At 40.3% G+C, this 27,000-nt stretch overlaps 1 protein-coding gene across 2 annotated transcripts in view; it reads left to right on the top strand.

Moving 5' to 3' along the window:
- ERI1 (exoribonuclease 1) overlaps positions 1-20,574 on the top strand; it is a 28,237-nt gene extending 7,663 nt beyond the window's left edge. Inside the window, exons 1-7 of one of the 2 annotated variants that reach the window (XM_043513835.1) lie at positions 372-682; positions 1,955-2,130; positions 9,654-9,864; positions 12,191-12,274; positions 14,213-14,322; positions 17,559-17,673; positions 19,663-20,574. In XM_043513835.1, the coding sequence (XP_043369770.1) occupies positions 2,078-2,130; positions 9,654-9,864; positions 12,191-12,274; positions 14,213-14,322; positions 17,559-17,673; positions 19,663-19,905 (816 nt within the window). In that variant the 5' untranslated portion in view covers positions 372-682; positions 1,955-2,077 and the 3' untranslated portion in view covers positions 19,906-20,574. Of the gene's footprint in view, positions 1-371; positions 683-1,954; positions 2,131-9,653; positions 9,865-12,190; positions 12,275-14,212; positions 14,323-17,558; positions 17,674-19,662 lie in introns of those variants that run through there. The other variant, XM_038398229.2, reaches the window with a different exon arrangement.
- The last annotated feature ends 6,426 nt before the right edge of the window (positions 20,575-27,000 follow it).

Raw genomic sequence — 27,000 nt, 5'->3', positions numbered from 1 at the left:
AGTGATTGTTATTTTTATAATGTTTTTATTGTGTATTTCTTGAGTGCTATCCATACTGTCCCAGGGATTTGAGTTGTTAACTGACCTAGGTGAATTCCCCAGCCTATTCCTGAAGTGTCTGTTATCCAGAGGAGATGATGGAGTTGGAGTGAAGTGGATGCCTTTGAAAACATGTTCTGGTTTAGACAATGTTTCTCAATAGGAGAGCACAGCTGCAGGGTGTATGGAGATCCATGCAATTGAGTTGGGGCTGATGAACTGTTCTTGGCAAGTTTGCAGTGATCTTAGCCATTTTTTACTAGAGCAGTAACGTTATGTGCATGAATGCTAACAGTCCAAAGTAAAATCAGAGAGTTGTCTCATGGTTTTACCTGAAACTCAAGGATAGTTTTGAGCATGGTCTGGAATCTGCCCTTTGGGAGATAGCTTTAGAAGATTTGTAATCCAGGATTGCTCCATAAACTCCACTGCTTACACAGTGATGAAAGTGAACTTTTCAAGTTTGTCTTATGCCCAATGATGGGAAAGTCCTGATGCTGCCCTGAAAGCATATTTCATCTTTTGGGATAAATAATCTCTGATTAACCCATCAGTGAAATATAGATATGCACACATAAATATCAGGTCTTCTCGAGTGGGCTGACACTGCTGCCAGAAACTTTGTGAACATTTTTGGGGTGCGGTGAGTTCAAATGGCAGAATCCATTGCTGTTGGTGTTAGTCTCTTGCACAATGTGATGTATTTCTGATGAGCTGGGTGAATTATAATATGGAAGGACGCATCCTTCACATCAAAACTCTGTAAAGCCTCAAAGAAAAATGTGATCTGAGCAAATGCACCAAGGGTGTACACTTCACCTGCAGGGGGAATCAAAACACTTAGTAACATGAATTAAGTGCCAATGCAAGATGCTGACCTGTCTGACAGCTCTGATGACTAATATCCTCTCTAGAAAGGCATAGAAAATAGGATGTCAAGCTTAAATATTACTCTGTCCATGTGCTTGAGCTGGAAGAACCATCTGTAGAAATGAGGAGCGATGGTAGCTTGTAGATTCTTTCAAACTCGACAATCAGAGAAAACTTCAGAAAAAGTTACAATGCATCATGTGTACAAAAATGCAGAATAGTTTCTGGGGTGAAATAGCCTTTAATATAGATGACCACCTAGATACAGTGATTTAAAGTGAGTTGTGGTAGAATTAAATGTGATTTTGCAGCTCCTTTCCTGAACAGAATGATTATAAAACTTAGTTGTCATATTGACTTTATATACTATTACACATTTGCCAACAAATCTTGGTCAAAATTGGTATAGAAACTCTTATATTTTCCCTTATGCAGCTAAGCCTTTGACAGCTCACGTTTCTAGGAGTGGCACTTTCATTATGCTTAAGTGTGACAAATGTCTGCTCCCACTTTCTTTCCCCATAGGTATGTCATACTAGGGATGTAAATATTGTTAAAAAAGTTAACTGTTTAAAGGATTAAAATTATATCGTTGAACTGGTTAATCGATTAAAGGGAGAGGTCCTGGGACTGCTTTGGCCTGCCCACCCACCTGAGGCTGGGGCTGCTCCAATCGGTCTGGGGCTGGGGATTAACGGTTAGGGTGGGTTAATGGTAAGTCTAATGCTTACCGTTTAACATTTAATATTTAACATTTAATATCCCTATGTCATACCAAAAAACAATTTTAAATCCTAGTCTCTTCTTTTTTCTACCATCTATATATTGCAAAGATATATGATGGAAAGGAGACAGGATGGCCTTTCAAAACTGATACAGTAGTTGGCATATTGATGTATTTTTAGCTATATAAACCAATACATACTATCCATGAGGAAAATTGCATGAGGCTACATTGAGTTTTGGTGATGGAGGTATGTGACAGTTGTAATTACTTAACTTCCATTTTAGCTTTTTTAAACTAATTGCAGACTTTTTCTTCTAGGGCAAGCAGCGTTGTAGACTTGATGGCGAAGAAAATAATGGACAACATTGCACTTCCAGTTCAAGTGATTACAGTGACCCAGTATACAAAGAAATTGCTGTGACCAATGGTTACATTAATAGAATGAGTAGAGATGAGCTCAGAGCTAAACTTGCAGAATTCAAACTTGAAACCAGGTAAGATTTAGTTATAAGCCTGTTAATCATTTCTGAGAAGGACTGCCATGGCATTTTCTTGGTTCCATTTGTAAAATTGCTGTAGTGAAGTAGTGAAAGTCTTCTGTAATCTGAATATTAATTTTAAAAATATTTATCTTAAGGTTTTCTATAATCCCATCTCCATAGTATCTAAGTGGTAAATGTAGCCTCTATTATCAGACAGCATTTTTTTAAAAAAGAGACTCTTGGTGAAACCTACACATAGTTGTGTAAATCCGGCAGGTATAGCACATTTTGCTGAATAACCCTTGTTCCCATAACAGTGCTGTCCTATTTCAGAGTAGCAGCCGTGTTAGTCTGTATTCGCAAAAAGAAAAGGAGTGCTTGTGGCACCTTAGAGACTAACAAATTTATTAGCGCATAAGCTTTCGTGAGCTACAGCTCACTTCATCGGAGCTGTAGCTCACGAAAGCTTATGCTCTAATAAATTTGTTAGTCTCTAAGGTGCCACAAGTACTTCTTTTCTTTTAGTGCTGTCCTAATCAGTGATGTTTGTTCATAAATTAGGTAGAAAGATCATGTAAATTATAAGGTTCTTAAGATATATTTTCTGTCATCTTTTCAAAGAAAAAGAGCTGTAGTAATTTTAAGGATTCTAAAATAATCTTTCAAAACATTCAGCGTTTAGAAAACTAATTTAAAATGTACTTATTATTTATATTGTAATACTACCTAGGGATCCCAACCATAATAAGGCCCCATTGTACTAGGCATTGAACAAACACAGAATAAGAAACAGCCCCTGCCATGAAGAGATTATAATCTAAATAGAGAAGATAAAGTGTTGCAGGGAGGGTATATAACATACAATCAAATGAACAATGTGATGTTTTGCTGGCATCCTGTTGGTTCTGTGCTGTGTGTATGGTGGTGAGGGGGATGTTTGTTTTTTTGTTTTGTTTTTTTTAAATGAGGCTGTGATGGAAGGGAATTAGTTAAACAAAGTGTAAAAGGGACGGTGATAGGGGAACACAGAAGACCGGTGGAATGAGGCTGAAGAGAAAGAAAGTTTAGAGTAAAAAGTGAAAAATGCAACCAGACTCTGAAAAAATCATTACTGTCCAAAAGTCCCAGCTGCTACTGCTTTTCTCTGCTCCTGTTGGCTGTGTTTCTGGGTGGCCCTCCCTCAACAGTTTTTGTTCCCCAGTCTTACATGGTTAGGGCCCATGGGCCTTGGAATGAGGAGGTCTCCCCTACACAGTTCAGGGTTTGGGAGTACTGCGAGGGATAACACCAACTGTGGCTTGGTTCCCCTACCTCTCTCTCCCTAATGGTGCTACTGCACCTACTTGATTCTGCTGCTGCCAACAGATATTGTCTGGATATTATTTTTTAATTTGCATTCCGTAAAGAGGATCTTTGAGGCTCTTGAAAAGTACGAAACATAAAGTATGCTTAATTTGGAAGGCAGGAAAACTGAAAAATGTTAATGACGGTATTATTAATTTTATTGCTTTTCTATTTTAAAGATCACTTGTAAAGGAATTTTTTTAAAATTGAATTTTTTTCTTTATGACAAAAGGTTAAAAGGATTTTTTTAAAGGGTTGTTTTCTGCTTGCTTACTACTTTTTGAAATACATGGAATGTAAAGTTTGTCTTCCCTGATTTTGCTGGAGGACCTCCAGGTGATTTCAGTGATACTTACTGTGAGATCTAGCATTGTAATTAAAGGGGTGAAGATACTGAATCTTAAAAAAAAAAAAATTCCATTATCCAAATAGTAATTAGTCATTCACGTTAAAAGGTGTTAATGAAAAAAATCAAATTTTAAAGTCTGACTAAAAAAATCCCTTTCCTTCTGAAATAGTGAACTTTAACTCCCTTGACTCTTGTGATTTCATCACTTCATTAGTTCTCCAGACACTGTAGAGTCTTCCGGCTAAGATAAGATCTGAATTCCTAACTTAAAAAGAAAAAAGCAGGAGGAAAAACATTGTAAACAATAAAAAAAAAAAATTGAAAACAATCAAAAAAAAAAAAAGAAAAAAAAGAAAGCACAAGACTAATTATTTTCTTTTGCACATTATCTTTAAATCTCTGTTTTATGTGGAACCAATTATGCATTATCTGACATAACTGGCAGCAGAGTGTGTCAGCATTTCCAATATATACTTTCAATTTCAGGGGTCTTTTAAATTTACTGCAAAATTTTTGACTCTGAAGATCCGTGTTGAAGTAACTACTCTGAAAAGTGATTTTCTGAAAGTGGGTATCATTGGGTCTCAGTGACTTCTAGCACACAACTGTAGTCTTTTATATTTCTTTCCTAACTGCCAGCTCTACAAAACTAACGTGGAATTTAAAAGTCAAGCTGGGTTTTTTTCTGGCTTATGCATCACCAATAAAGATTCTACAATCAGAACAATCTGTTGATGGTACACCAGCTCTTTCTGATAGCTGTGTTGGTTCTACAGTGTGAGCAGGACTAATGCGAAGTAAATACGTAACAGTATAATAATGTGGGAACACAGGTGACTCTACATACTGTTGTGGTTCAGGTAGTGGAAGGAGACTTAGTGAATCTGAAGAGAAAATATTCCCTTCATGCCCCTCTCCAAGAAGGCTATGCTGCAGTAATCTGGAAAAGCATTAGGCTACGACACCAGAAATGTTACTGTGGATCCAGCTCTGTAGTATAGATACTTACTACAACAACGGAAGGGGTTCTTTCCTCACTGTAATAAATCCACCTCTCTGAGAGGTGATAGGTCAGTGGAAATCTAGACGTGTTTACACTGGGGGTTAGATTGGCTTAACTATGTGTTTCAGGGGTGTGCATTTTTCACACTCCTGAGTGGCATAGCTAGATTGGCCTCAGTTTTAGGTGTAGACCAACCCTGAGTCTTGCTACATTTCTAACCCTTAGAAATTTTTATATGGTATTTAATTATAATGTATATGCTTTGCATACAGTTTTGAATTGTTGACTATGTAATGGTTATATACGCCACCTGACCAAGTAACATTAACTTTTAAGTAACATGGACAAAATAACTGAAATGTTAAAAGGGGAAAAAGTTGTAAAGTTAGGAGTAGGGAGTCTTACCAAAAGGGAAGACAATGTTAAACTTCAAGGAACATTTTATTAACGCTCCCCCCCCCAAAAACCAAACAGACAAACAAAAAAAAACCCACCCACAACTGCATACTAAACACAAAGAATAGTTGAACTGAGCAGAAAGGACACCTGAAGAGGTATATTGGAAATAATCAAAATTAAGTTTCGGGAAACAAAACAAATGTTTTGTTTTTTAATTTTGAGAAATACTCTAGAGGTATTTGTCAGTGACAGTGGCTTCCCTTACCCCCTCAGTGTGGATGACCAGGGAAATACACAGAACAATAAACAGAAGAATATATACAACTTTAAAAATCAATAAGGTCTTTGGTATAAAGAAAAGGACATATGAGTCTAAAGTAAAAAGACTGGCTAACCTAGTGAGGTGGGCTTTAAACTAGGTTAGAAGGGGGCAGGTGACCAAAGCCCACAGGTAAGTCAAGAACATGGAAACCTAGGAGAAGGTTTGGAATTTGGGGGGGAGCATGGGCTGTTATAGCAGAGATAAAGGAAAGACAAGATAGAATGGGGCGGGAGGGGGGAAATCAAATCAGTATTTTAGATGTCTATATACTAATGCTAGAAGTATGGGAAATAAGCAGGAAGAACTCAAAATGTTAGTAAATAAGCACAACTATGACATAGTTGGCATCACAGAGACCTGGTGGGATAATATGCATGGTATTGGTATAGTATGGTATGCATGGAATATTGGTATAGAAGAGTACAGTTTGCTTAGAAAGGACAGGCAGGGGAAAAAAGGGAGGAGGTGTTGCCTTATATATTAAAAATGTATATACTTAGACTGAGGTTAAGATGGAAATAGGAGACAGACTTGTTGAATGTCTCTCTGTAAGGATAAAAGGGGTAAAAAAACAAGGGTGATGTCCCAGTAGGGATCTACTACAGACCACCTAATCACCCAGAACACTTGTTTCGTCTACAACGGGCAGGGAGAACAGCACACGTCTCATGCTGAGCCTCAGCCAATCACTGATTTTACTGTTCAAGCTTTCTGATTGGCTCCCATCCCCAGGCTCAGCCAATCAAAAACAAGCGGCAAGGCTATCTGGCAACAAGTTACCCTGGCCGTGGAAGCCAATCAGACAAGAGACTGCAAGGGACCCCGTTCCAGCTCCATTCATTATAACACGACCACAAAGTTATTTACAAGCAACTCGGTAAAAAGCAAGCCCAGTTCTGCATAGTATGTTGCTGGCATTCTGAGCAGCTGCCTGCCTTGTTGCCTGCCTCCCTGGCGGTCTGCCCAGCCTGTCTCCCAACATTGAACGCATTGCATCTGTGAATAGGAGCATATCCAACACATACAGCTACTACAGAGAAATTTACAAGGAGAAGAGGAGAACATATGTCCAAATTTCCTTGGACACTTTAATACTGCAAGAAGACTCCAGAGAAACCTGCAGCCCAGGCTTCAGAGAAGCCCCCAGCCAAGAGCCCTTCAAAAAGTTCTGGAAAGTCAAAGCATATGTGATTAGTCATCTGTAATTCATTTAGTACACATATTTGGGTTATTGTGTTGAAAATAGTGCATCAAGCCTTGGTTCAGGAACCAATCCCCCTTTTAAAACTCTTGATTCCTGTGGGAAAAGCGGTTTCGACTTACGTTTCAACTTACAACGCAATTCTGAGGAACAAATTGTGTTGTAAGTCTGAGATTCCCTGTACTACATCCCCGCCAGAGGGGTAGACTTCCTCTTCTCCGACTGGCCTCCGAATTCCTTTGTGGTCGACGCTGCTAATCAACGCAGCAAACAACAAAAGTTTAGGTCAGTGGTCTCGAACCTTTTTATGCACAAGATCACTTTTTGAATCTAAGGGCAACCCAAGATCTAACCCGCTCCTTCCCCAAAGGGGAAGCACCCTCCATCTCTCCCCCGACCCCACTTCGGTCACTCACTCTCCCCCACCCTCACTCACTTTCACCAGGCTGGAGCAGGACGTTGGGGTTCGGGAGCAGGTGCGGCCTCTTGGCTGGGGCCGAGGGAGGGGGCTCTGGGCTGAGCCTGGGGCAGGGGGCTGGGGTGCAGGAGGGGGTGAGGGGTGCGGCTGTAGGAGGGAGTTTGGGTGCAGGAGGGGGCTCTGGGCTGGGGCACAGTGTTAGGGTGCAGGAGCGGGTACTGGGTGCTGGCTCTGGGAGGAGGGTCAGGGCTGGGGCAGGGTGTTGGGGTGTAGGAGAGGGCATGGAGTGCTGGCTCTGGGAGAGGGGTGGGGGGCAGGGTGCTGGCTCTGGGAGGGGTTTCAGGGGTGGGGCTTGGGGTGCAGGAGGGAGTTCAGGGTGCAAATGGGGGCATGGGGGTGCTGGCTCCGGGAGAGGGCTCAGGGATGAAGGTTGGGGTGCGGCCTCCTGCCAGGCAGCACTTACCTCTGGTGGCTCCTGGTCAGTGGCGGGCGCAGCGAGGCCAAGGCAGGCTCCCTGCTTACCCTGGCCCCACACCGCTCCTGGAAGGGGCCAACGCGCACCTGAGGGACGTGGCTCCGTGCACTGCCCCTCTCTGCAAGCACTGCCCCTGCAGCTCTCCCAGTCAATGGGAACTGCGGGGGCGGTGCTTGCAGGCAGGAGCAGCGTATGGAGGGAGACCCCCAGCCGCGGGGTGGTGCTGGCCACTTTTGGGAGCAGTGTGGGGCCGGGTTAGGCAGGGAGTCTGCCTTAGCAGCAGCCACAATACACTGCCGGAGATCACGATCACCTGGGAGATCCTCTAAGATCTACCAGTCGAGTGCGATCGACTGGTTGCTGATCACAGGTTTAGATCGACCCCACAGGACAAGGAACACACAAGGATCAACCTCTTCGGACAAAAAGTTTACTCTTTGGTGATGCTACAATTTAGATTTCAGAGCGGTAGCCGTGTTAGTCGGTATCAGCAAAAACAACGAGGAGTCACCTTGTGGCACCTTAGAGACTAACACATTTATTTGAGCATAAGCTTTCGTGGGCTAAAACCCACTTCATCAGATGCATGGAGTGAAAAATACAGTAAGCAAATAAATTTGTTAGTCTCTAAGGTGCCACAAGGACTCCTTGTTGTTTTTACAATTCAGAGTCACCAACTATTCTGTTTTATTAGCTAAATATGGTTATGATAAATATGATGAGCTCTTTCACTGAGGAGCTTCCAGAAGAAAAACAAGCACATTTTAAGGCTATTCTAAATGAGAGCCAACTTGTTGCTTGAACAGCCCTCCAAGTGTCCTGGGACGTAGCAGATACGACAGCTATAACCTTGGCCACAGCCATGGTTATGCAGCGAGCACCCTGGTTACAATCCTTTGGCGTACCTGAAGAACTCCAAACCAAAGCCAAAGACCTACTTTTCGACCGAGAGAAACTATTTTAAACCAGGACGGATGAGGTGCTCCACTTGATGAAGGATTCTAGAGCCGCTCTTCACACTTTGGGGATCTACACTCCACCTGCAAAGAGAAGACGATACCAGCCTTATCAGAGGAACAGAGATTCCTCATCCAATCGACAGCAACAGAGGCAGTACGAGAACCAAAGATGATAACGTTTGCAGCGACAGAGAGCACCTCAATCCCAACTCTTGACATCTCAAATGGCTGCACCCAAACAACAATTTTGAAGTTTTTGTCTAGGGTCTGAACAACCTCCTTCAATTAGTTAAGATGAGCTATTAGCAACAGAAAAGCTTCAAAAACAGACTCCAAGGAGAAACTGCTGAGCTTGAATTAATATGCAAACTAGATACCATTAACTTAGGTTTGAATAGAGACTGGGAGTGGCTGGGTCATTACACATATTGAATCTATTTCCCTAAGTTAAGTATCCTCACACCGTCTTGTCAACTGTCTAAATGGGCCATCTTGATTATCACTACAAGTTTTTTTCTCCTGCTGATAATAGCTCATCTTAACTAATTAGCCTCTCACAGTTTGTATGGTAACTTCCAACTTATCTGTATGTGTATATCTATATCTATATCTATATATATATATATCTATATATATATATCTTCTTACTATATGTTCCATTCTATGCATCCAATGAAGTGGGCTGTAGCCCATAAAACTTATACTCAAATAAATTTGTTAGTCTCTAAGGTGCCACAAGTTCTCCTGTTCTTTTTGCAGATACAGACTAACATGGCTGCTACTCTGAAACCTGTCATTATCCAAATTGCCACTGACTTCAAGGGTACAGGATCACAGCATTAAGGTTTTTCAAAATACTGAAAAGTAAATCATTCTACTTTAGGATCATTTATCTGTTTTGAAGATAAAACTAGATTGCATAGTGACTTTGTGCATCATTTATGACTCTGTTTTGAATAAGCGGAAGAAGTAGATTTGGCTTCATTTCTGGAGTGATGAAGTAGTTAATATGTCCAGAATTGGATTGGAATGTGAGTTCTAATACCTTGTCTCATTCCTTTACAGGGGAGTGAAAGATGTACTGAAAAAGAGGTTGAAGAACTACTATAAGAAGCAGAAGCTGATGCAGAAGGAGCCCACTAATGGAGACAGTTACTATGATTACATCTGTGTTATTGACTTTGAAGCAACCTGTGAAGAGGACAATCGGCCTGAATTTACACACGAAATAATTGAATTTCCTATTGTTTTATTAAATACTCGTACCCTAGAAATGGTAAGTGACCTATTTGCTTTGCCTTGTGTGCTCTTTGCTTCAAAGAGTAGGAACTGATCCGTTTTTAAATAGTTACAGAACTTGGAGTTTAAAGGGACACAGCTAACATGAAATACAGCCAGTTTTTCTTTATTTAAAAGAGAGAGCATTAGGAATGATATTTGCTTCTGCATTTTTAATTTTTTTTTTTTTTTTTTTTTTTAAAGACCAAATTTGAAGTTGACCATGTTCCTTAAACATTATACTCTGCATTTTTATATCTGGGTAATAAATTCACTACTTGGTTCTTCTGCCCTTGTTTGGTTTCCCATTTTTAAAATGTCTGTTTTTCTCCAAGGTCCACAGAAACAGGAGAAACAGTGCTCTCAAATGCATAAAATAATTTTTTTTCTTTTTTTCCCCTTACTTTTTTTTTTTTCTTTCCCCAGTTATGGTAATCTTGGAGCTAGTCTATATTAGAAAACTTGCACTATTGTAATTAAGTCAATTTAATATCAATCTAGTTTCACCACTGCACATTTTCTAAAATGGACGAGGTCTTAATTGTATGCTGAAAATTGTAGGCAGAAATGTGACTTAAGTAGATGTTGCTGTATCTTTGCGTATACCTCTGTCCAATTCAACCAACAATCATTTAGAGTAGAGTCCTCAAAATCTTCCCATGTTGACAACGTCCCTTAAGATCTTCTCTATCTTCAGAGAGACAAAACTAGAATAATACCTGGTGGTGTATATGGTGGTCTAGATCCTCAGAGTGATGTTCACTTAGCTACCTGATAGGATTGTATGCGGTTTAGTTAATAGTTCCTCATCTATAAAATAGGTTAAAACAGATTAAGGGACTTGCTGAAGGCCTCACTGCCAATCAGAGCTAGGTTTAGGAGCCAATAGTTCTTGGCTTCCAGTCCTGAGCTCAGTTCATTACATCAACTCCAGGATAGGCAGCATGTTCCTAAACATGGAGTTTTCTCCAGTTTGGCTTTCTTATAGTGCTGGTCAGAGATTAATCAGTAGTGTTATGTCTTCACTGCAGAGTTAACTCAGATAATCAGCACCCAGGTTAGCTTAGCTTGAGTATAAGCAGCAACACAGCAAAGCCACACCTTCATTCAAAGCTATACCTTCATTAGTGCTGCACTAACTGGGGTACCATTTTTCTTTATGATGTAGTAATTTGAGCTGCTCTGATTCTTTCCCAGTGAATTGTGGGAGAACTTCTTTCCTTCTGGGCACACAAGTGGAATTTGGAGAAAGCATTGGAGTATTAATTACATTTTAGTGGTTTAGCCTGCATTCTCACTGCAAAGTGGGTGGGTTACAAGCCCAAATGAAATCCTCACTCCATCTTTAGCATGTACCCCAGGATGAGCCAACCAGTTCAGGTTGAAAGCACCATTAATTTTGGGTCAGAGGTCTTTGTGTGTAGATGGAAGCTGGATGAGGAGTAACACCTGAATAAGAGCCCGGGTTCACTCTGCAGTGAAGGCAAATGTTTATTACCCTGTTGGGACCCCAGTTCATAATCTATAAGGCCTGGTCTACACTTAAAACCTTCGCTGCTCTAGTTGTGTTGTTACAGGTATGATTTTATTTTAACAACATAGCTACTAGTAAAACTCTAATATATATTCAAATTATACTGGTATGAGCTTTCTTATACTGAGAGAATTGTATCCACACTAGAGTATTTTGGTATAGCTAACTGGTATAACTACACCAACAAAACTAGTTAGGATTGGTAAGGTGGTCTACTTCATATGGCCCTACAGAAGTTAGTTGTAGCCAAAGATTAACTTTTGAGCCTTCCATTTGATGAAGTGCAAAAGAGAAAGGATCATGCGGTTAGCAACATGATGAAACCCAGCATATATATGCACCTCAGCTGATAGATATATTAGGAAGCTTTAGGAATAGACGTCATCCAACGATCAAATCATATCACATTAGAGTGCAGCCCATGCCTTCCCTGTAACTTCAGTTGATGAAGGAAAACAAGCAACTCCTAGTCATCTATCAAAGATGACGCATGGAAAAAAATATATTTAATTGGATTTTATTTTTGATAAATGGTTTTTACCTTGGAACAGTATATCACAAAATTTGTGTAGTCATTTATTAATTTCATTGTTGCAGTCCCATTTATTTGGTAAACTTCAAATGATGGACAATGGCTAATAAAGAGGACTCAAATATGAATATTATCTGGCTGTTTGCTAGTTAACCATTCTTTTCAGACACAAGGCTAAAATCTTATGAAACCTGACTTGTGATTGTATGTTTCTCCATGTCACTGTAAAACATTTGACTTTTTTATCCCCTCTTGTAGGAGGATACCTTTCAACAGTATGTGAAACCGGAGATTAATCCTCAGCTTTCAAACTTCTGCATCAATCTGACAGGAATAACTCAGGTAACATCTTCAATATCTATGAGTCCAGATCAAGTATGATTTAAAAGGTTACATTTTGTCAAGGTTTTTAGACTTAAGTTTCAGTGTTTGGTTTTAGGGCTTACTGGTACTTTCCTGATTTTTTTTTCCCCTTCCTTCTCCATCTCACCACTTAATTTCTTTCTGAATCAGTCCTTCAAGCAGCAAAGTTGGGAGCTCAGAGGAGAAGCACAGATTTATTTCAAGTCCAAATATATGCAAACCTGTGCAGATAGCCCAAGGATTACATGACTGTTAAGAATTAAATCTTTGCTCTTTTTGCTTGAAGATTGTTTTTTAAAAGAGTTATACTTAGGGGAATTGGAAATGGAGACTTACAAGAATAATACAACTTTTAAAGTAAGTACAGTTTAAGGCCTAAAACTCTTGAAGTCCTTAGTAGTTTTCTTAGGCCTTGTCTACACTGACACCTTACAGCGGTGAAACTTTCTCGCTCAGGGGTGTGGAAACCCCCCCCCCCCCCAAGCGATGCAAGTTTAAGACCTAAAACCCTTGAAGTCCTTAGTAGTTTTCTTAGGCCTTGTCTACTCTACCACTTTACAGCGCTGAAACTTGCATCGATCAGGGAGGTGTTTTTTCTCACTACCAGATAGTGTGGATGAGGAGTAACACCTGAATAAAAGCCTGGGTTCACTCTGCAGTGAAGGCAAATGTTTGTTACCCTGTTGGGACCCCAGTGCATAGTCTCTAAGACCTCGTCTACACTTAAAACCTTTGCTGCTATAGCTGTGTTGTTACAGGTATGATTTTAATTTAATTTAACAACATAGCTACCAGTAAAACTCTAATATATATTCAATTATACTGGTATGAGCTTTCTTATACTGAAAGAATTTTTCCAGCACTAGTAGCTATACCCCTCATGGGGGTGGGTTGTTTTTTTTTTTCATAGCGCTGGGAGTGCTCTCTCCCAGCACTGGTGCTGTGACTACACAGCCATGTTAAAGCCAAGAACTCATCATATTTTGACTAGTTTGGATTAGTTCAGGAATGATGTAATGAGCCAAGTTTCTCCACTTTACAAACCAGCTTAAAACTACTATGGACTGTTCTCAGTGTAGATGCTCAATCTGTCTTTGGTGTATAGAGTGAAGTATTGTTTCTGATTTCTGTGTTCAGACCTCATGAGTGTGTACATTGATGAACATCAAAACTTGCTGTGCTTATGGTTGTGTTTTGGTTTTTGAGAGAAGGGAGTTTTCTGGTATCTGTTTTTACTTCCAACAATAGAGATTGTGCATTAGTGATGATTCCTCTCTAATGGCTGGACGTGGATCCTCTATAGCTGCCGGTTTCCTGCCAACCCAAAGAATCTTAAATGGTTGCAAGATGACTGGTAGTGGTTGTGGACTAGGAGACGCAGACTTCTGGGTTTTAGTCTAAGTTCTGTCACTGGCTAACTGCTTGACTTACTGCAAGTCACTTAAGTCTAGATTTTTTAGAAGTATTGCAGTGTTGTTTCAGTGTTGCAATGCCTAACTGATTTAGGAGCCTAAATTGACTGTCAATGGGATATAGGCTCCTAATTATCTAAATCACTTTAAAAAAAGATTTGGGCTGCTAAATTAACTAGGCATTTTAACAATGAGTGCAGCAATTCCTCAGTATCTTTAAAAATCTGGGCTCTAAGGTCTGATTTTCATCCCCACCCTCCCATAGGTAGTGGTAATTGGATCTGTGAGTACTTACCACCTATGAAAATCAGGCCTTTAAGCTCTCTTTGTCTCTGAAACTGGGATAATGCGTAGCCACCTCAGAGGGGTTTTGTGAGCCCCTCTTGTTTAAATGTTTTTAGTTTGTTGGAAGTATGTAGTGTTAGTTCCTGTTTAACTGTAACGTCTTACACTACACATTTTCTTTTAGAAAACGCACCTGACTTTTGTTTTTATGTATTCTCAGGACTACGTAGACAAAGCTGATGCATTTCCTCGGGTTCTACAAAATGTTGTAGAGTGGATGAGACAGAGAGAGCTGGGAACCAAGTATAGCTATACCATATTGACTGATGGGTATGTCTCGGAAAGCAGGGTGCAAATTTTATATAGTAACCTTTCAAATGCATTTTAAAACTGCAAAGCAATTCTTAGATTAATCTACTTTTTGTAACCGGTATTGCCAAAATTAGAATATAACATTGGCCCTAAGAGCACACTAGAGTACTTTTTCATTTGGGCTATAGTTTTGAAAATAGAAAAGGAGTTCTTGTGGCACCTTAGAGACTAGTCTCTAAGGTGCCACAAGTACTCCTTTTCTTTTTGTGAATACAGACTAACACGGCTGCTACTCTGAAACCTGTCAGTTCTGAAAATGAAATTGAGTAGGAACTAAAGCTTGAATCCACTAGGTGGCACTAATTATTTTCCAGCATTCTCCTGGCTTATGTGAGCCCAAAATGAAAGCTTTACACACTTTTCAAATCCTTAATAAAATTAACAAATACGAATACAAAATATAACATGCAGTAGTGAGGTTGTGTAGTTAGATTAAAAGTCATGAAAATATGAAAGTTGACATTCTAGAAGCAATGTTAATGTTGGTTACATAATACATCTTGCAAAAAGAAAAGGAGTACCCGTGGCACCTTAGAGACTAACAAATTTATTAGAGCATAAGCTTTCGTGAGCTACAGCTCACTTCATCGGATGCATTTGGTGGAAACCACCAAATGCATCCGATGAAGTGAGCTGTAGCTCACGAAAGCTTATGCTCTAATAAATTTGTTAGTCTCTAAGGTGCCACAAGTACTCCTTTTCTTTTTGCAAATACAGACTAACACGGCTGCTACTCTGAAAATAATACATCTTATGCTTTACATTACCATTACCTGTAATATGTGCTAATATTTAACAAGAAAACAGGAATAGAAAATGCTGTATACTACATGTTAGGAACAGTGGCCTAGTGAGTAGAACACTGGAGTTGGGCTCAGGAGACCAGCATTCAGTTCCTAGCTCTGCACGGAATGTTCTTATGCGAGTCAGTCTACCCTGTGCCTCAGCTTCCTAACAATGATAGTTCCTTATTTCACAAGGGTTTTGTGAGAATAAAATACATTAATAATTTTGAGGTGCTCAGATACAATGGTGATGAGGACCATACAAGTTTCTAGAGAAATGTGCAATGTAGACAACATAACATTGGTCTTGGAATCTTCACTGCATCTCATGGATTCACGTATTTTAAAACCAGAAGGAACAATTATGATCATCTTATCTGACCCACATAGTGCAGGCCAGAGCACTACATCCAGTCAATTGTGTCTCTCTTTTTAGTTGTGAAATTTTAACATTCTGTTAACTGCCTTTGCAATCTTTTTTTAAAAAAAAAAAAAAAAATGAGATATAAGCAGGACAGGCAATTTTAAATGTTAAACTTAACATTATCCCAATCAGGCTTCATAGTGCACACCTTAGTGAGGTGAATGGTGTCTGTCATGGGGTTCACTCTCCGCTGGAGGCGCCTCCTCATGGCCATCCTCAGGATTAGCTCTGGCCAGGCATTGCACCTTCCTCCGGCAAGGGGGTCTCATATTCTCCTCTTATCCTATGGCTCTCTCACTCCAGGAATCGCAGCCTTTCGGCTATGTGACTCAGCCTTCCAGCCATGTCACTCTGTGGTTTCCTCTTCCAGGGAGGAGTGTAACAGTCTTTCCTGGACCAAGTTGTCCCAGGCAGTCCACTGTTCTCTGCCTGGTATTTGCCACATCCCCAATGGCTGGCAGGGAACCTGGGCTATATCCGGTTAGTAGCCAAGTCTGCACTCCTATTCCTTGCAGCTATTCCCCTGAGCCTTCACATACCTTCCTGACTTTCCCCCTCTCGGGATTTGCCAGCCTCCCAACTCCCTCCACTCAGGGAGTGACTGCAGCCTACTTCCCTGCAGCTTCCTTCTGCTGCCAGCTGCCTGGCTTTATATAGGCCCTACCTGTTCCTGTCCAGCTGAGCTTGCTTCCAATTAGTTCCCTGCTCCTTGGCTCCTCCTCCAGGTGCAGCCAGTGGAGTTAATTGGCCTGTCTGGCCATCTTAACCCCTTTCAGTCATATGTGGGGTGGACACACCATCACAGTGTCCAAAACGAGCATGTTCTTATCTGGTAAATGTTTTCTGTTAGGCTGGGTTAACAAGGCAATGGTATATCTTATGTTGTGATCGCTGTATCATTGTCCCGGAAGAAGATAAACAAATGTATTCTATGAAAGCATGTAATTTAGAGAAAAGAGTAAAGAACCCTTTCTCATGGGGTCAGCAAAATGATTTTCTCTGCCAGTGTCTTTTTCCTGTTCTGGGTATAAAGGTAGCCTTTAAATATATTTAAGAATGCTAATTTTCAGTGGGATACAATCTTTCTTTCCAAGTAAATTGTCTCAGTAGCAGCCCCTTCCCCTTCTAAACCCCCCTGTGTTATCCTGGAAGAATGTGCAAGTATGTCACAGAGAGGGCTGAGCTTATTTTGGGTCTAAGATTTTGGTAGGTGCCAGTGTCTTGCTCAGTAGTTGACTTCTTTTCAGTCACTTCACATTATTTTTATCTCCAAACCAAGAACAGGAATGGAAACATAATGTTAATTTTTCACTAACTTTAAATGTAGTGTGTGCTGAGGAGGCTCCTACAAAAGAATATTTACTTTTCATCCACAAATCTGACAGATTTAGATCTTAGTTGGGGAACTGGCCCTATTGATTTAAAAAAATACTTCGGGATCTTGAATGGTCACCTGTCATCAAATCAGTTTCATTACTTAATTCAGGAAAGTAACCTTTATAAGGTAAGCTTCAAATGTGTTCCTGAAGTGACTATCACTCAAGGGGAGAAGATACAACAGGATTCCTTACCAGTTAGCTGTGTAGGTAGAAAAACACACTTTTTGGGATGGATGTGCATGAGATTGGAAGGGGACTGGCTTCAGAATGCAGAGTTGGAAATGCCTGGGGCCATGTCTACATCCTACATGAGTGAGGATAAGGTCCTAAAAATAAGAGTGCTTGATTTAATGTCTGGAGTTGACTGGAGACAGTAGTCAACAAATCCCTCTCTTTTGCTGATGTTTATTATGAGTGATAAAATTTTTCTCATGCAATATGTTTTCCCTCCTGTCCATTGTCCCAAAGAAAAGACAAAGAACACTTATGCTACAAGTTTGCTATGTTGAAAATGTTTCATATAATTGTCTCTTTTGCTCCCATTTAAGATTTGCTGTTAAAGTTTTGTCTTTACTTTTTCTCTCTCTCCTGCTTTTTTCCCCCAAGGTCTTGGGATATGAGTAAATTTCTGAATATCCAGTGCTGTATCAGCCGTATCAAATATCCCTCTTTTGCCAAAAAGTGGATCAACATTCGCAAATCCTATGGAAACTTCTACAAGGTTTGAATTGATTGCAGATTCTCTGGGGAAAATTCAGTCTAAAGTTGGAATAAGTGAAGTCTTGCACACACATTTATGAAAATTATTTTTGTACTGTCCAGGGTCAAGCTGTAAGACCTTCCAGTTTGTATAATTTCAGTAGCATTAATTTAAGTCGCAGGGCCTTAACAAAATGCTAATTTTGAGCACCCACAGCCTCTGTTAATTCTTGAACATGAGACCACTGCTTAGGTGCTTAAATAAAGATACAAGATTTTAACTTTAATGTCCTATCTTTGAAAATTGTGGCTCATGTTTTCACTGTTGCAACTTGAAGCAATCTTTTGTACAGTACTGGTGCCCCTGGAGCTATGTAGCTCTACCACACTGGAACTAGTTCACCCAGATGTGATCATGTTTAGTATTACTGTAGCAATTACTGCTTTACGTCTTCAAAAACCATACACTAGAAAGAGCTAATCTCACAATTCCTATGTTAATTATAGTAGCTAAGGAGCATTATCCCCATTTTCTGAGACACAGTATCACAGGGGGCATGGGGAGGAAAGAGAGATTGCAATCTCGCCTAAAGTCGCAACAGATCATGTGGAGCTAGGATTAAAATCAGGAATATTTATCTCATTTGCTACTAGACCATGCTGCTGCTTTTTATCCTGATGGAGCTTAAGCTGCTATACTTGATCCTTTGAGGCTCTAATGAGCTCTGAGTTTAGCAGCCTGGTTAGGCTGTTCAAATCAGAATGGGGCCTGGCTTACCATCTGATTCCAACATGGCAGTGAAACTACTAGATTACGTAAAAGCCCTGTAAATCAATTTTGGAATTAATTTATCATTTCCTGTAGATTTCCACACAATTTCTTATCCAAAGAGGCTGCAGTGTTGAAGATCATTTCAAACTTTTTATAATCTCTTCCAAACTCCTCTTGAACACATCTAAAATAGTAGAAGGTAGTAAAGATGTTATAATTAATGTTATGTTAAAAGTGTAATGAGTAACTTACTCTAATTTTCAGGGGGACAGTTGCATCTCGTATCTTACCTTTTTAATTGAACTGGCATAGTACTACATCATTGTGAAAGGGAAATATCTCACAACTTGCATGTATGATTTTTTTTATCCCTTTGAGGAACTTACCTATGTAACGGTCACTATCAGAGTTGCTTGTTGCCAGGTTTTGGCAAATACACAGAATACTGCTAATGCTGGTGCTAAGTGGAAGGGCATCTATCTTCCAGTGCCCTGTACTTTGCAGGATTTTTTTTAAAGACCAAATTTCAGGTTTTAAAGAAAATTAAGAATATTATGTATTTGCACTTCAGCAGTGTCATCTAGTAATTAGACAAGTGAAGGACTCGGAATCAGGACTCATGGTCTTCTGGGCTCTGTTGCTGGTGTGCCCTATGCCTTGGACAAGTCACTTAAGCTTTGACTACACTAGGGAAATCTTTGCAAAAATTTCTCACCATTGCTAACACTGGTCATTAGCATTACTGATCACCCAAGTGTAGATGAGTCACCAGTGTTTTGAAAATCTTCCCTCATGATGCTTCTAACTCCCTTGGGCATTTTTGAGAATCTGCTTCCACTCCAGTGCTGCTCTGAGCAGTGTCAGATAATACAGTGCTTGGAATACTGGTGGCAGTCTGTCTACCCATGTCTCCTACAGTTGCCAGCACCGGCAAAACTGAACTAGAGTTGACAGTGGTGGGAAACTTTTGCAAAAATTTTCATAATCTAGACAATACTCTTCTCTGTGTGTCTTTGTCCTCATCTGTAAAAGGTGGATACTCCTTTGTTAGGTCACAGAGATGTTCTGAGGTTTGATTGTGTGCAGAGTTCTTTGAGATATGAACCAAAAGTGGCACAGCAGTGCTAGGTAGTCGTTAGACCCACTGCAGGATGAGAACTTATATAGGATAATGTAGAGTGTTTCATGCTGAGATATTTTTTGTCTGATTTCTTTAACATGGTTCATTTTCTTTGTCAGGTTCCCAGAAACCAGACCAAGCTAACAATCATGCTTGAAAAGCTAGGAATGAACTATGATGGACGTCCTCATAGCGGACTTGATGACTCTAAGAACATTGCACGGATAGCTAAACGTATGCTTCAGGATGGATGTGAGCTACGTGTGAATGAGAGAATGCATGGTGGGCAGCTAATGACTGTATCATCCTCTGCCCCAGTAGAGGGAGCCCCTGCTCCGCAGATGCCCCGTTTTAGAAACTAGGCGTCAAAACATGCTGCATTATGGACCAATATTGAAGACTTAAGTTAGGAATTGTTAATAAATCTTATCACATGGCCATTTCAGTGCACCCGTTCTGCAATGCAAAATCTAAAAGCACCTTAAACAACTATCTCTGTTAAAATAAATGGGGGAGCATATAAACCTTGTTAATTAAAACTTGTGCGACAGCACTTTTCAATGCTGATAATATTTTTGTAAGTCATCTTGGCACCTTTTCATTCAAGGTCGATGTATAGTATGCTGGCAGGATGTTCAGATTTCTTTTTTGTGTGTGTGTAGAATAATTAATACAAAGTGTGGTTAGCCAGTGTGCCCTCTCTCTCTCTCTTCATAGGAAAGAGGATGGCTGTAGTAATGTTTAAAACAATGTGCTGCAATAGCTTTTAGCATCTTGACTACCCTTCGCACTTCCAGAAGAACTGTACAGTACCCTGGCCAGACTAGCTTTATCTACTGTGCACATTTGATAGAAGCAGACAGCATTCTCTTTTTGTGTAAGATAGGAATGGTGGGGGCATTCTTTACTGTTTTAAAGCATTGGCAAGGGGAGGGTCTTTTAAGGAATACAGTTGTCAGTTTCTGTCTCTTAAATAATTGAGTAGCGTTGGGTGTCAAAAAACTGTATTGAATAAAAAGCTTTCATACAGCTATTGGGATTAATTGATTTTTTTTTAATGTACATATAATCTGTCTGTAAAAAGGTTTTAGTATTCAGAATTTCATGTACTTCCAGGTAATGGGTCCGTTTATTTCTTCTCTTCTCATTCCAAATCAGATTAAGTGTAGTTTTTTAATCCATACCAGTCACCAGGACTCTAAAGAAAGGGTGAAGTAAAAATACTTATAATATTTAACATAATGTAAAGTATGGCTTGATATAATTGTAGTGTCACTTGGATATTCTGTAAAAACTGTTTTGTATGGTCAAAGAAATACCAACTGCATTTATGTAATGAACCATACCAAACAGTCATGAAAATGTCAACCTTGATGTATTTTAAAGAAGCCTTATTGAGGGCTGTCATAAAAATAAAGGGAAGGGTAAACACCTTTAAAATCCCTCCTGGCCAGAGGAAAAACCCTTTCACCTGTAAAGGGTTAAGAAGCTAGGATAACCACGCTGGCACCTGACCACAATGACCAATGAGGAGACAAGATACTTTCAAAGCTGGAGGGAGGGAGAAACAAAGGGTCTGTCTGTGTGTGTGATGCTTTTGCTGGGGACAGAACAGGAATCGAGTCTTAGAATTTAGTTAGTAATCTAGCTAGATAATGATTTCTTTAAATGGCTGAGAAAATAGACTGTGCTGAATAGAATGGATATTCCTGTCTTTGTGTCTTTTTGTAACTTAAAGTTTTGCATAGAGGGATTCTCTGTGTTTTGAATCTAATTACCCTATAAGGTATTTACCATCCTGATTTTACAGAGGTGATTCTTTTTACCTTTTCTTATATTAAAATTCTTCTTGTAAGAAATGGAATGCTTTTTTCATTGTTCTTAAGATCCAAGGGTTTGGGTCTGTGGTCACCTATGCAAATTGGTAAGGATTTTTATCAAGCCTTCCCCAGGCAGGGGGTTGCAAGGTTTTGGTGAGGATTTTGGGGGGAAAGACGTTTCCAAACAACGCTTTCCCAGTAAACCCAGTCAAACATTTGGTGGTGGCAGTGGAAGTACAAGGGCGAAGGGTAAAATAGTTTGTACCTTGGGGAAGTTTTAACTTAAGCTGGTAAAAGTAAGCTTAGGAGGTTTTCATGCAGGTCCCCACATTATACCCTAGAGTTCAAAGTGGGGAAGGAACCTTGACATGGTGGCAGAGCGGTGGGATCAACTTGAAATCATTTTGAGATTTTTTTGAACCAGAAGTACAGATTTGAAAAGGAAATATTTTTTTTTTCCTTTGGGCTGCTGGAAAGCAGGTTAAACTGAAAACAGTTAGATTTTTTTTCTTCTGCTTTGGGGCCAGAGCAGAGACAAAGGGGAATTGTCTTTTGTGAGCTGGAGTTTTCTCTACCTAAAGGCAGGATAGTTAACTTCCTGCAGGGAAATTCACCAGTCTTCACAGACCTGAAGTTTTTTTTTCCTAAGAGCAACTAGAGGGGTTTTCTGCCTATTTGCCTGGAGCTAAAGGTGTTAAGTTTTTTTGTTGTTTTTTTTTTCTGTAGGCTGACAATCACTATCAGAGAATATAGGTATCCTATTACAGCACAGCAAAATTTTACAAGCCAAGTTTTGTTTATTTTATTTCTAACCCTCGGGTGTAAAGTTAGTAAAAAACAGAGAGGTTAGGATGACAGACTCCACGGTTCAACAAAAGCTGGAATTAGCCCGATTTGAGGCTGAGGAAAAACAAAAGGAACATGAAAGACAGATAGAACTCATACAGATGGGAGTGGAGGCAAGGGCCAAAGAACTGGAGGAGAAGGGAAAAGAGAGGAAGCATGTGGAGGAGGAGAAGGAAAAAGTGAGGAACCATGCACTGGAGATGGAGAAGGCAAAGGCTCAGCAGAATATACCAACAAACTCTAGCAATCCTTCTCCAGGTACCACTTCCCACCCCAGAAAGTTCCCCACCTACAAGGCAGGTGATGATACCGAGGCCTTCTTAGAAAACTCGGAAAGGGCCTGCCTTGGGTACAGCATCTCTACAGACCAATACATGGTAGAGCTGAGGCCACAGCTCAGTGGACCCTTAGCTGAGGTGGCGGCTGAAATGCCTAAGGAACGCATGAACCAGTATGAACTGTTTAAAACCAAGGCGAGAGTCAGAATGGGGCTAACCCCCGAGCATTCCTGTCGGCGGTTCAGAGCCCTAAGGTGGAAACCAGACGTGTCATTTACCCGACATGCCTACCACATTGTGAAACATTGGGATGCCTGGATATCAGGAGCAAGTGTTAAATCTCCAGAAGATTTGCCCTTCCTAATGCAAATGGAACAGTTCTTAGAGGGTGTTCCTGAGGAAATAGAAAGATACATCCTAGATGGGAAGCCCAAAACTGTAATCGAGGCGAGGGAGATTGGAGCCAAATGGGTGGAGGTGGCAGAGAAGAAAAAAACTGGTCGCAGTTGGAGCGGATACCAGAAGGGACAACCTCAGACCACACCCTACTACCGGGGGCCACCCAAGGCCCTACCTACCCCCCAAGGAACCCTCCAGCCATCTTATCATCCTGCCACACCATTCTCCGGCAACCCACCTCGCCCCAGTAATACAACCCTAATAATTTATGATTCTGTTATGTCAAAATCTGCTAGTGTAAAATGAAACTTAATTCCATGGGGGGCCTTGCTGATAATACAAGTCCATTTTCCACTGATACTTAAATGTATAATGTTTTAATTAGGCCAAGGATTTCTTCTGTTTGTTTGGCTCAGTAGTTCCTCTGCACTTGAGCATTAATTGACTTGAAATTATAATTATTTTTCCTGAAAATCAAAACAATTCATTTTTTGTCATTCCAGAGTCAAAAGTCAGAGAAAGGAGCATTCAGATAACTATTTTTGCCATTGGGAGAACAAACTATCATCTATATTCATAGCTTATTCACCTTAATCAAGACTTGCAGGAAACAAGCTGCTGATACTTAATTGAATTCATAATTAGCCTTTCTATGTTCAGAAATGATCACTATCTAGCTGATGGGGAATTTTTTTCTACTCTTGATGAATTATATTCATACTAAGCCAATATAAACCTGAAAATAAATACTGATTTTTTTTTAATTCATGTAATAGAGATATAAGAATCAATCTGATCTCTGGACTTTTCCTTTTTAGTGTGCAGGAGGACAGCATCTTTGTTTTAAAGATCGTGTGTCATTACGGGTACATTAGATATTAAACTGTAAGATAATTTTGATCAGTTTCTGAAAGTAATTGTTTATTTTTACCTTATATAATATCATTGGTCCTTTTGACAAGTTACATCAGGGTGGGCAAACTTTTTGGCCCAAGAGCCACATCAGGGTTGCACAATTGTATGGAGGGCCAGGTAGGGAGGGCTGTGCCTCTCCAAACAGCCTGGCCCCTGCCCCCTATTCACCACCTTCCCGCCCCCCTCACAACCCCTGCCCATCCAACCCCGCTTGCTCCTTGACCCCTGACCACCCCCTCCCAGGACCCCCTACCCCTAACCACCCCCTGGGACCCCAAACCCATCCAACCTCCCCACCCTCTGCACCCTGTCCCCTGACTGCCACGACCCCTATCCACACCCCCACCCCTAACCGCCCCCCAGAACCCCACCCCCATCCAACTTCCCCTGCTCCCTGTCCCCTGACTGCCCCCCCGAACCTCCACCCCATCCAACCGCTCCCTGTCCCCTGACTGCCCCTGGGGACCCCCTGCCCCTTATCCAATCCCCCTGCTCCCCGCCCCCTTACTATGCTGGAGTCAGCCACGGCGCTGGGCTGCCCGAGAGGAGTGGTGGGCCAGAACGCTTCCCGCGCGGTGGTGTGACTGCGGGAGAGGGAGGACAGTGGGGGAGGGGCCAGGGGCGAGCCTCCCTGGCCGGAAGCTCGGGCCAGGTAGGACGGTCCCGTGGGCCATAGTTTGCCCACCTCTGATTTACATTATTCCTTTATGAACCTTTTGAATTTTACTATTCTTAAAATATCTGATTACAGTGAATGTACTTATCCCTTAAATAACTAATGTGGCTAGTAAAAATAATGAACACATCATGTTCCTATATGACTTCATGTTCTGCCAGACTTTCGTACAAAATGTTAATTATATATTTGGTTTTCCATGTACTAAACAAAGTGTCCTCTCTTTTTGGAAACATTTTGGGAAATGACTTTTTTTTTATATGATGGATCATGGTAAAGGTTTTTATGATGAAATCAAGCTGAGCCCAGCAAACATTCTCATCAAACATTGGCATCTCCCTAGATCTAGTTGCAGTTCCTTTATTTACCTATTTTTTGTGAGGCAACCAGTCTAATGAGGCCCAGCCTAGTTACAGATTATACTATAGGCTTAATAAGTAAAAGACAGTTGCAACTTGATATCACTTATTTTAAGCACAGACCTGACATTTTTGGCAAATACATTTATGGCAAAGATGTTTTGAAATAAGGGACAAACATTAATGGCCAGATTCTACTCTTGTGTACATTATTGGAAATCTGAAGTGGCTCTTTTTATATTCAGTTAATTAGTGAAATGAAAGGAGCCGTTCCAGCTTTACTTGGGTGTAATTTATATTAGAAGCAGACCCTAAATTTTTGTTACTTTTCAATCATTTTGAAACAAGTGATAATGTTTGTTAGTTTACTCCTCAAGTGTATGAACCTTTAATAAAGCAGTTTAGAAACTCATAAAATAAGTTACTTAACTCACTCTTTAAAAACAAGCAATATTGGCATTCACTTCTTCGGTATTTCTAGTATTTTAACTGTCACTTCATCAATTGAAACAGGCTCTGCATTAATGCTAATGCTCTGTATCTGTTGGGATTTTTACTTTTATATGAATAATCTTTTAAAATTCAGCTGGTATTGTCAGTTTGCTCTTTTCGGATATATTACTGGCTCCTGGAAGATTGCTCTTCTGATCAAATTAAGTGACCATACTCTACAACTAATATGTTTCAAACAGAAACAAAAAAAGTTTCCATCTTAATAGTGGGTTTTTTGTAATTATGGACTGAGAGTTATAGTCCAATAAAATTTTAGATTGGTATTAAATGTTCAATGATTGAAAAATATTATTACACTTGAAGGGGGAAAACAAATTAAAAGGACATTGGTACATTGACCTAGCTACGCACAGGAGTGTACTTTATTGACTGACTTTCTGTTATCTAGTGCATGAATGCTTAAAGTGTACTCCATGCTAATATCTGGGAATATCTTTAATTTATATTACTCTAATCTTCTGTGATGGGGAAAGGTTATTGGGAAGATGGCCAGCTCCAATCCCACTTTGGTTGTATTACATCTCTGTCTGGATTCAGGCATTCTCGTGACATGCAGGAATTTCTGACCAGCCCGGTGCCTGATGATCTTCCCTTGAGGAAGCATTGCAGGAATCTATCATTCTGCAGAATATCAATCTTAATCCTATGCCTGTTGATGGGGGAATCTTCTATGCTTTTGTGGTTTTATGTCAGGCACACTGTGGATAGTTCGTAACTGTGAAACTGTTATGGTTATTAATTTTCTAGGGTGTTTTAATGTTTATGCAAGGGTTATGTGTTGGGTGAGGGTTGTGGACCTGTACAGGGTGGTTGTTCTAGGGCTGTGTCACAAGTGCAGCTGCTAACAGATTTTTTTTCTTTCAGCAGCTGTGCTTTTCTGTCAGACTTTCTCCTTAGTGGAGAAGATTCTTTTTGCTTCTACTGACAGAAGATTTTACCTGCTAAAGAAACGCAGCCATTGACAGAGAGACTTGAACTGCAGCTGTTGGGGGGTGAGGTTCTGTGGCCTGTGATGTGCCGGAGGTCAGAGTAGATGATCATGACGGTTCCTTCTGGCCTTCAAGTCTATGAGCTGTGTGTGTAACCGTCTCCATTTTAGGATAAAACCTGATGGAAGATTTTATCTGTCTGCTACATGTTGGTGCATACATTTTCAATTGTGATGAATAATGGTAAAAAAGACCTTAAAACTTAAATATTTTATACTACCCATTGCAACTGATCTGCTCAAGATTAATCTCTATCAATTTTGTTAGTTTTATATAAATCAGTCAAAACCCCCTCCCCCAAAAAAAAACAAAAAAAAAAACCAGCCATAGACAAACTTCAGCTAGAGCCCAATTCCAAACATTTTCTAGTAGAAGAAATCAAACTGAACAGAAAATTCAAACATCATAAAAACAGGCTCTGTGAATTTCAGACTGACAGGTTACCTCCATATAGAGGGGAAAACAGGAAGCTATACTGCATTTTAAGACCCATTAAACTTTACTGAGTCACAAAAGATGCCTCCATAATAAATTCCAACTCATAAATAGCAATGTGCTAGATTGCCTTGCAAGTTAGTGTACTAGTGCACAAAGCTGAGAGGTCAAGGCCACAATATGCTAAAATAGTAACAAGCGACTTTAGCTACCCAAAGAATCCCTGG

Source organism: Dermochelys coriacea, chromosome 4, assembly GCF_009764565.3.
Source record: "Dermochelys coriacea isolate rDerCor1 chromosome 4, rDerCor1.pri.v4, whole genome shotgun sequence".
NCBI classification, from domain to species: domain Eukaryota; kingdom Metazoa; phylum Chordata; order Testudines; family Dermochelyidae; genus Dermochelys; species Dermochelys coriacea.
The sequence above is the reverse complement of the archived record's forward strand: the minus strand, read 5'-3'. Positions and strand labels throughout refer to the sequence as shown.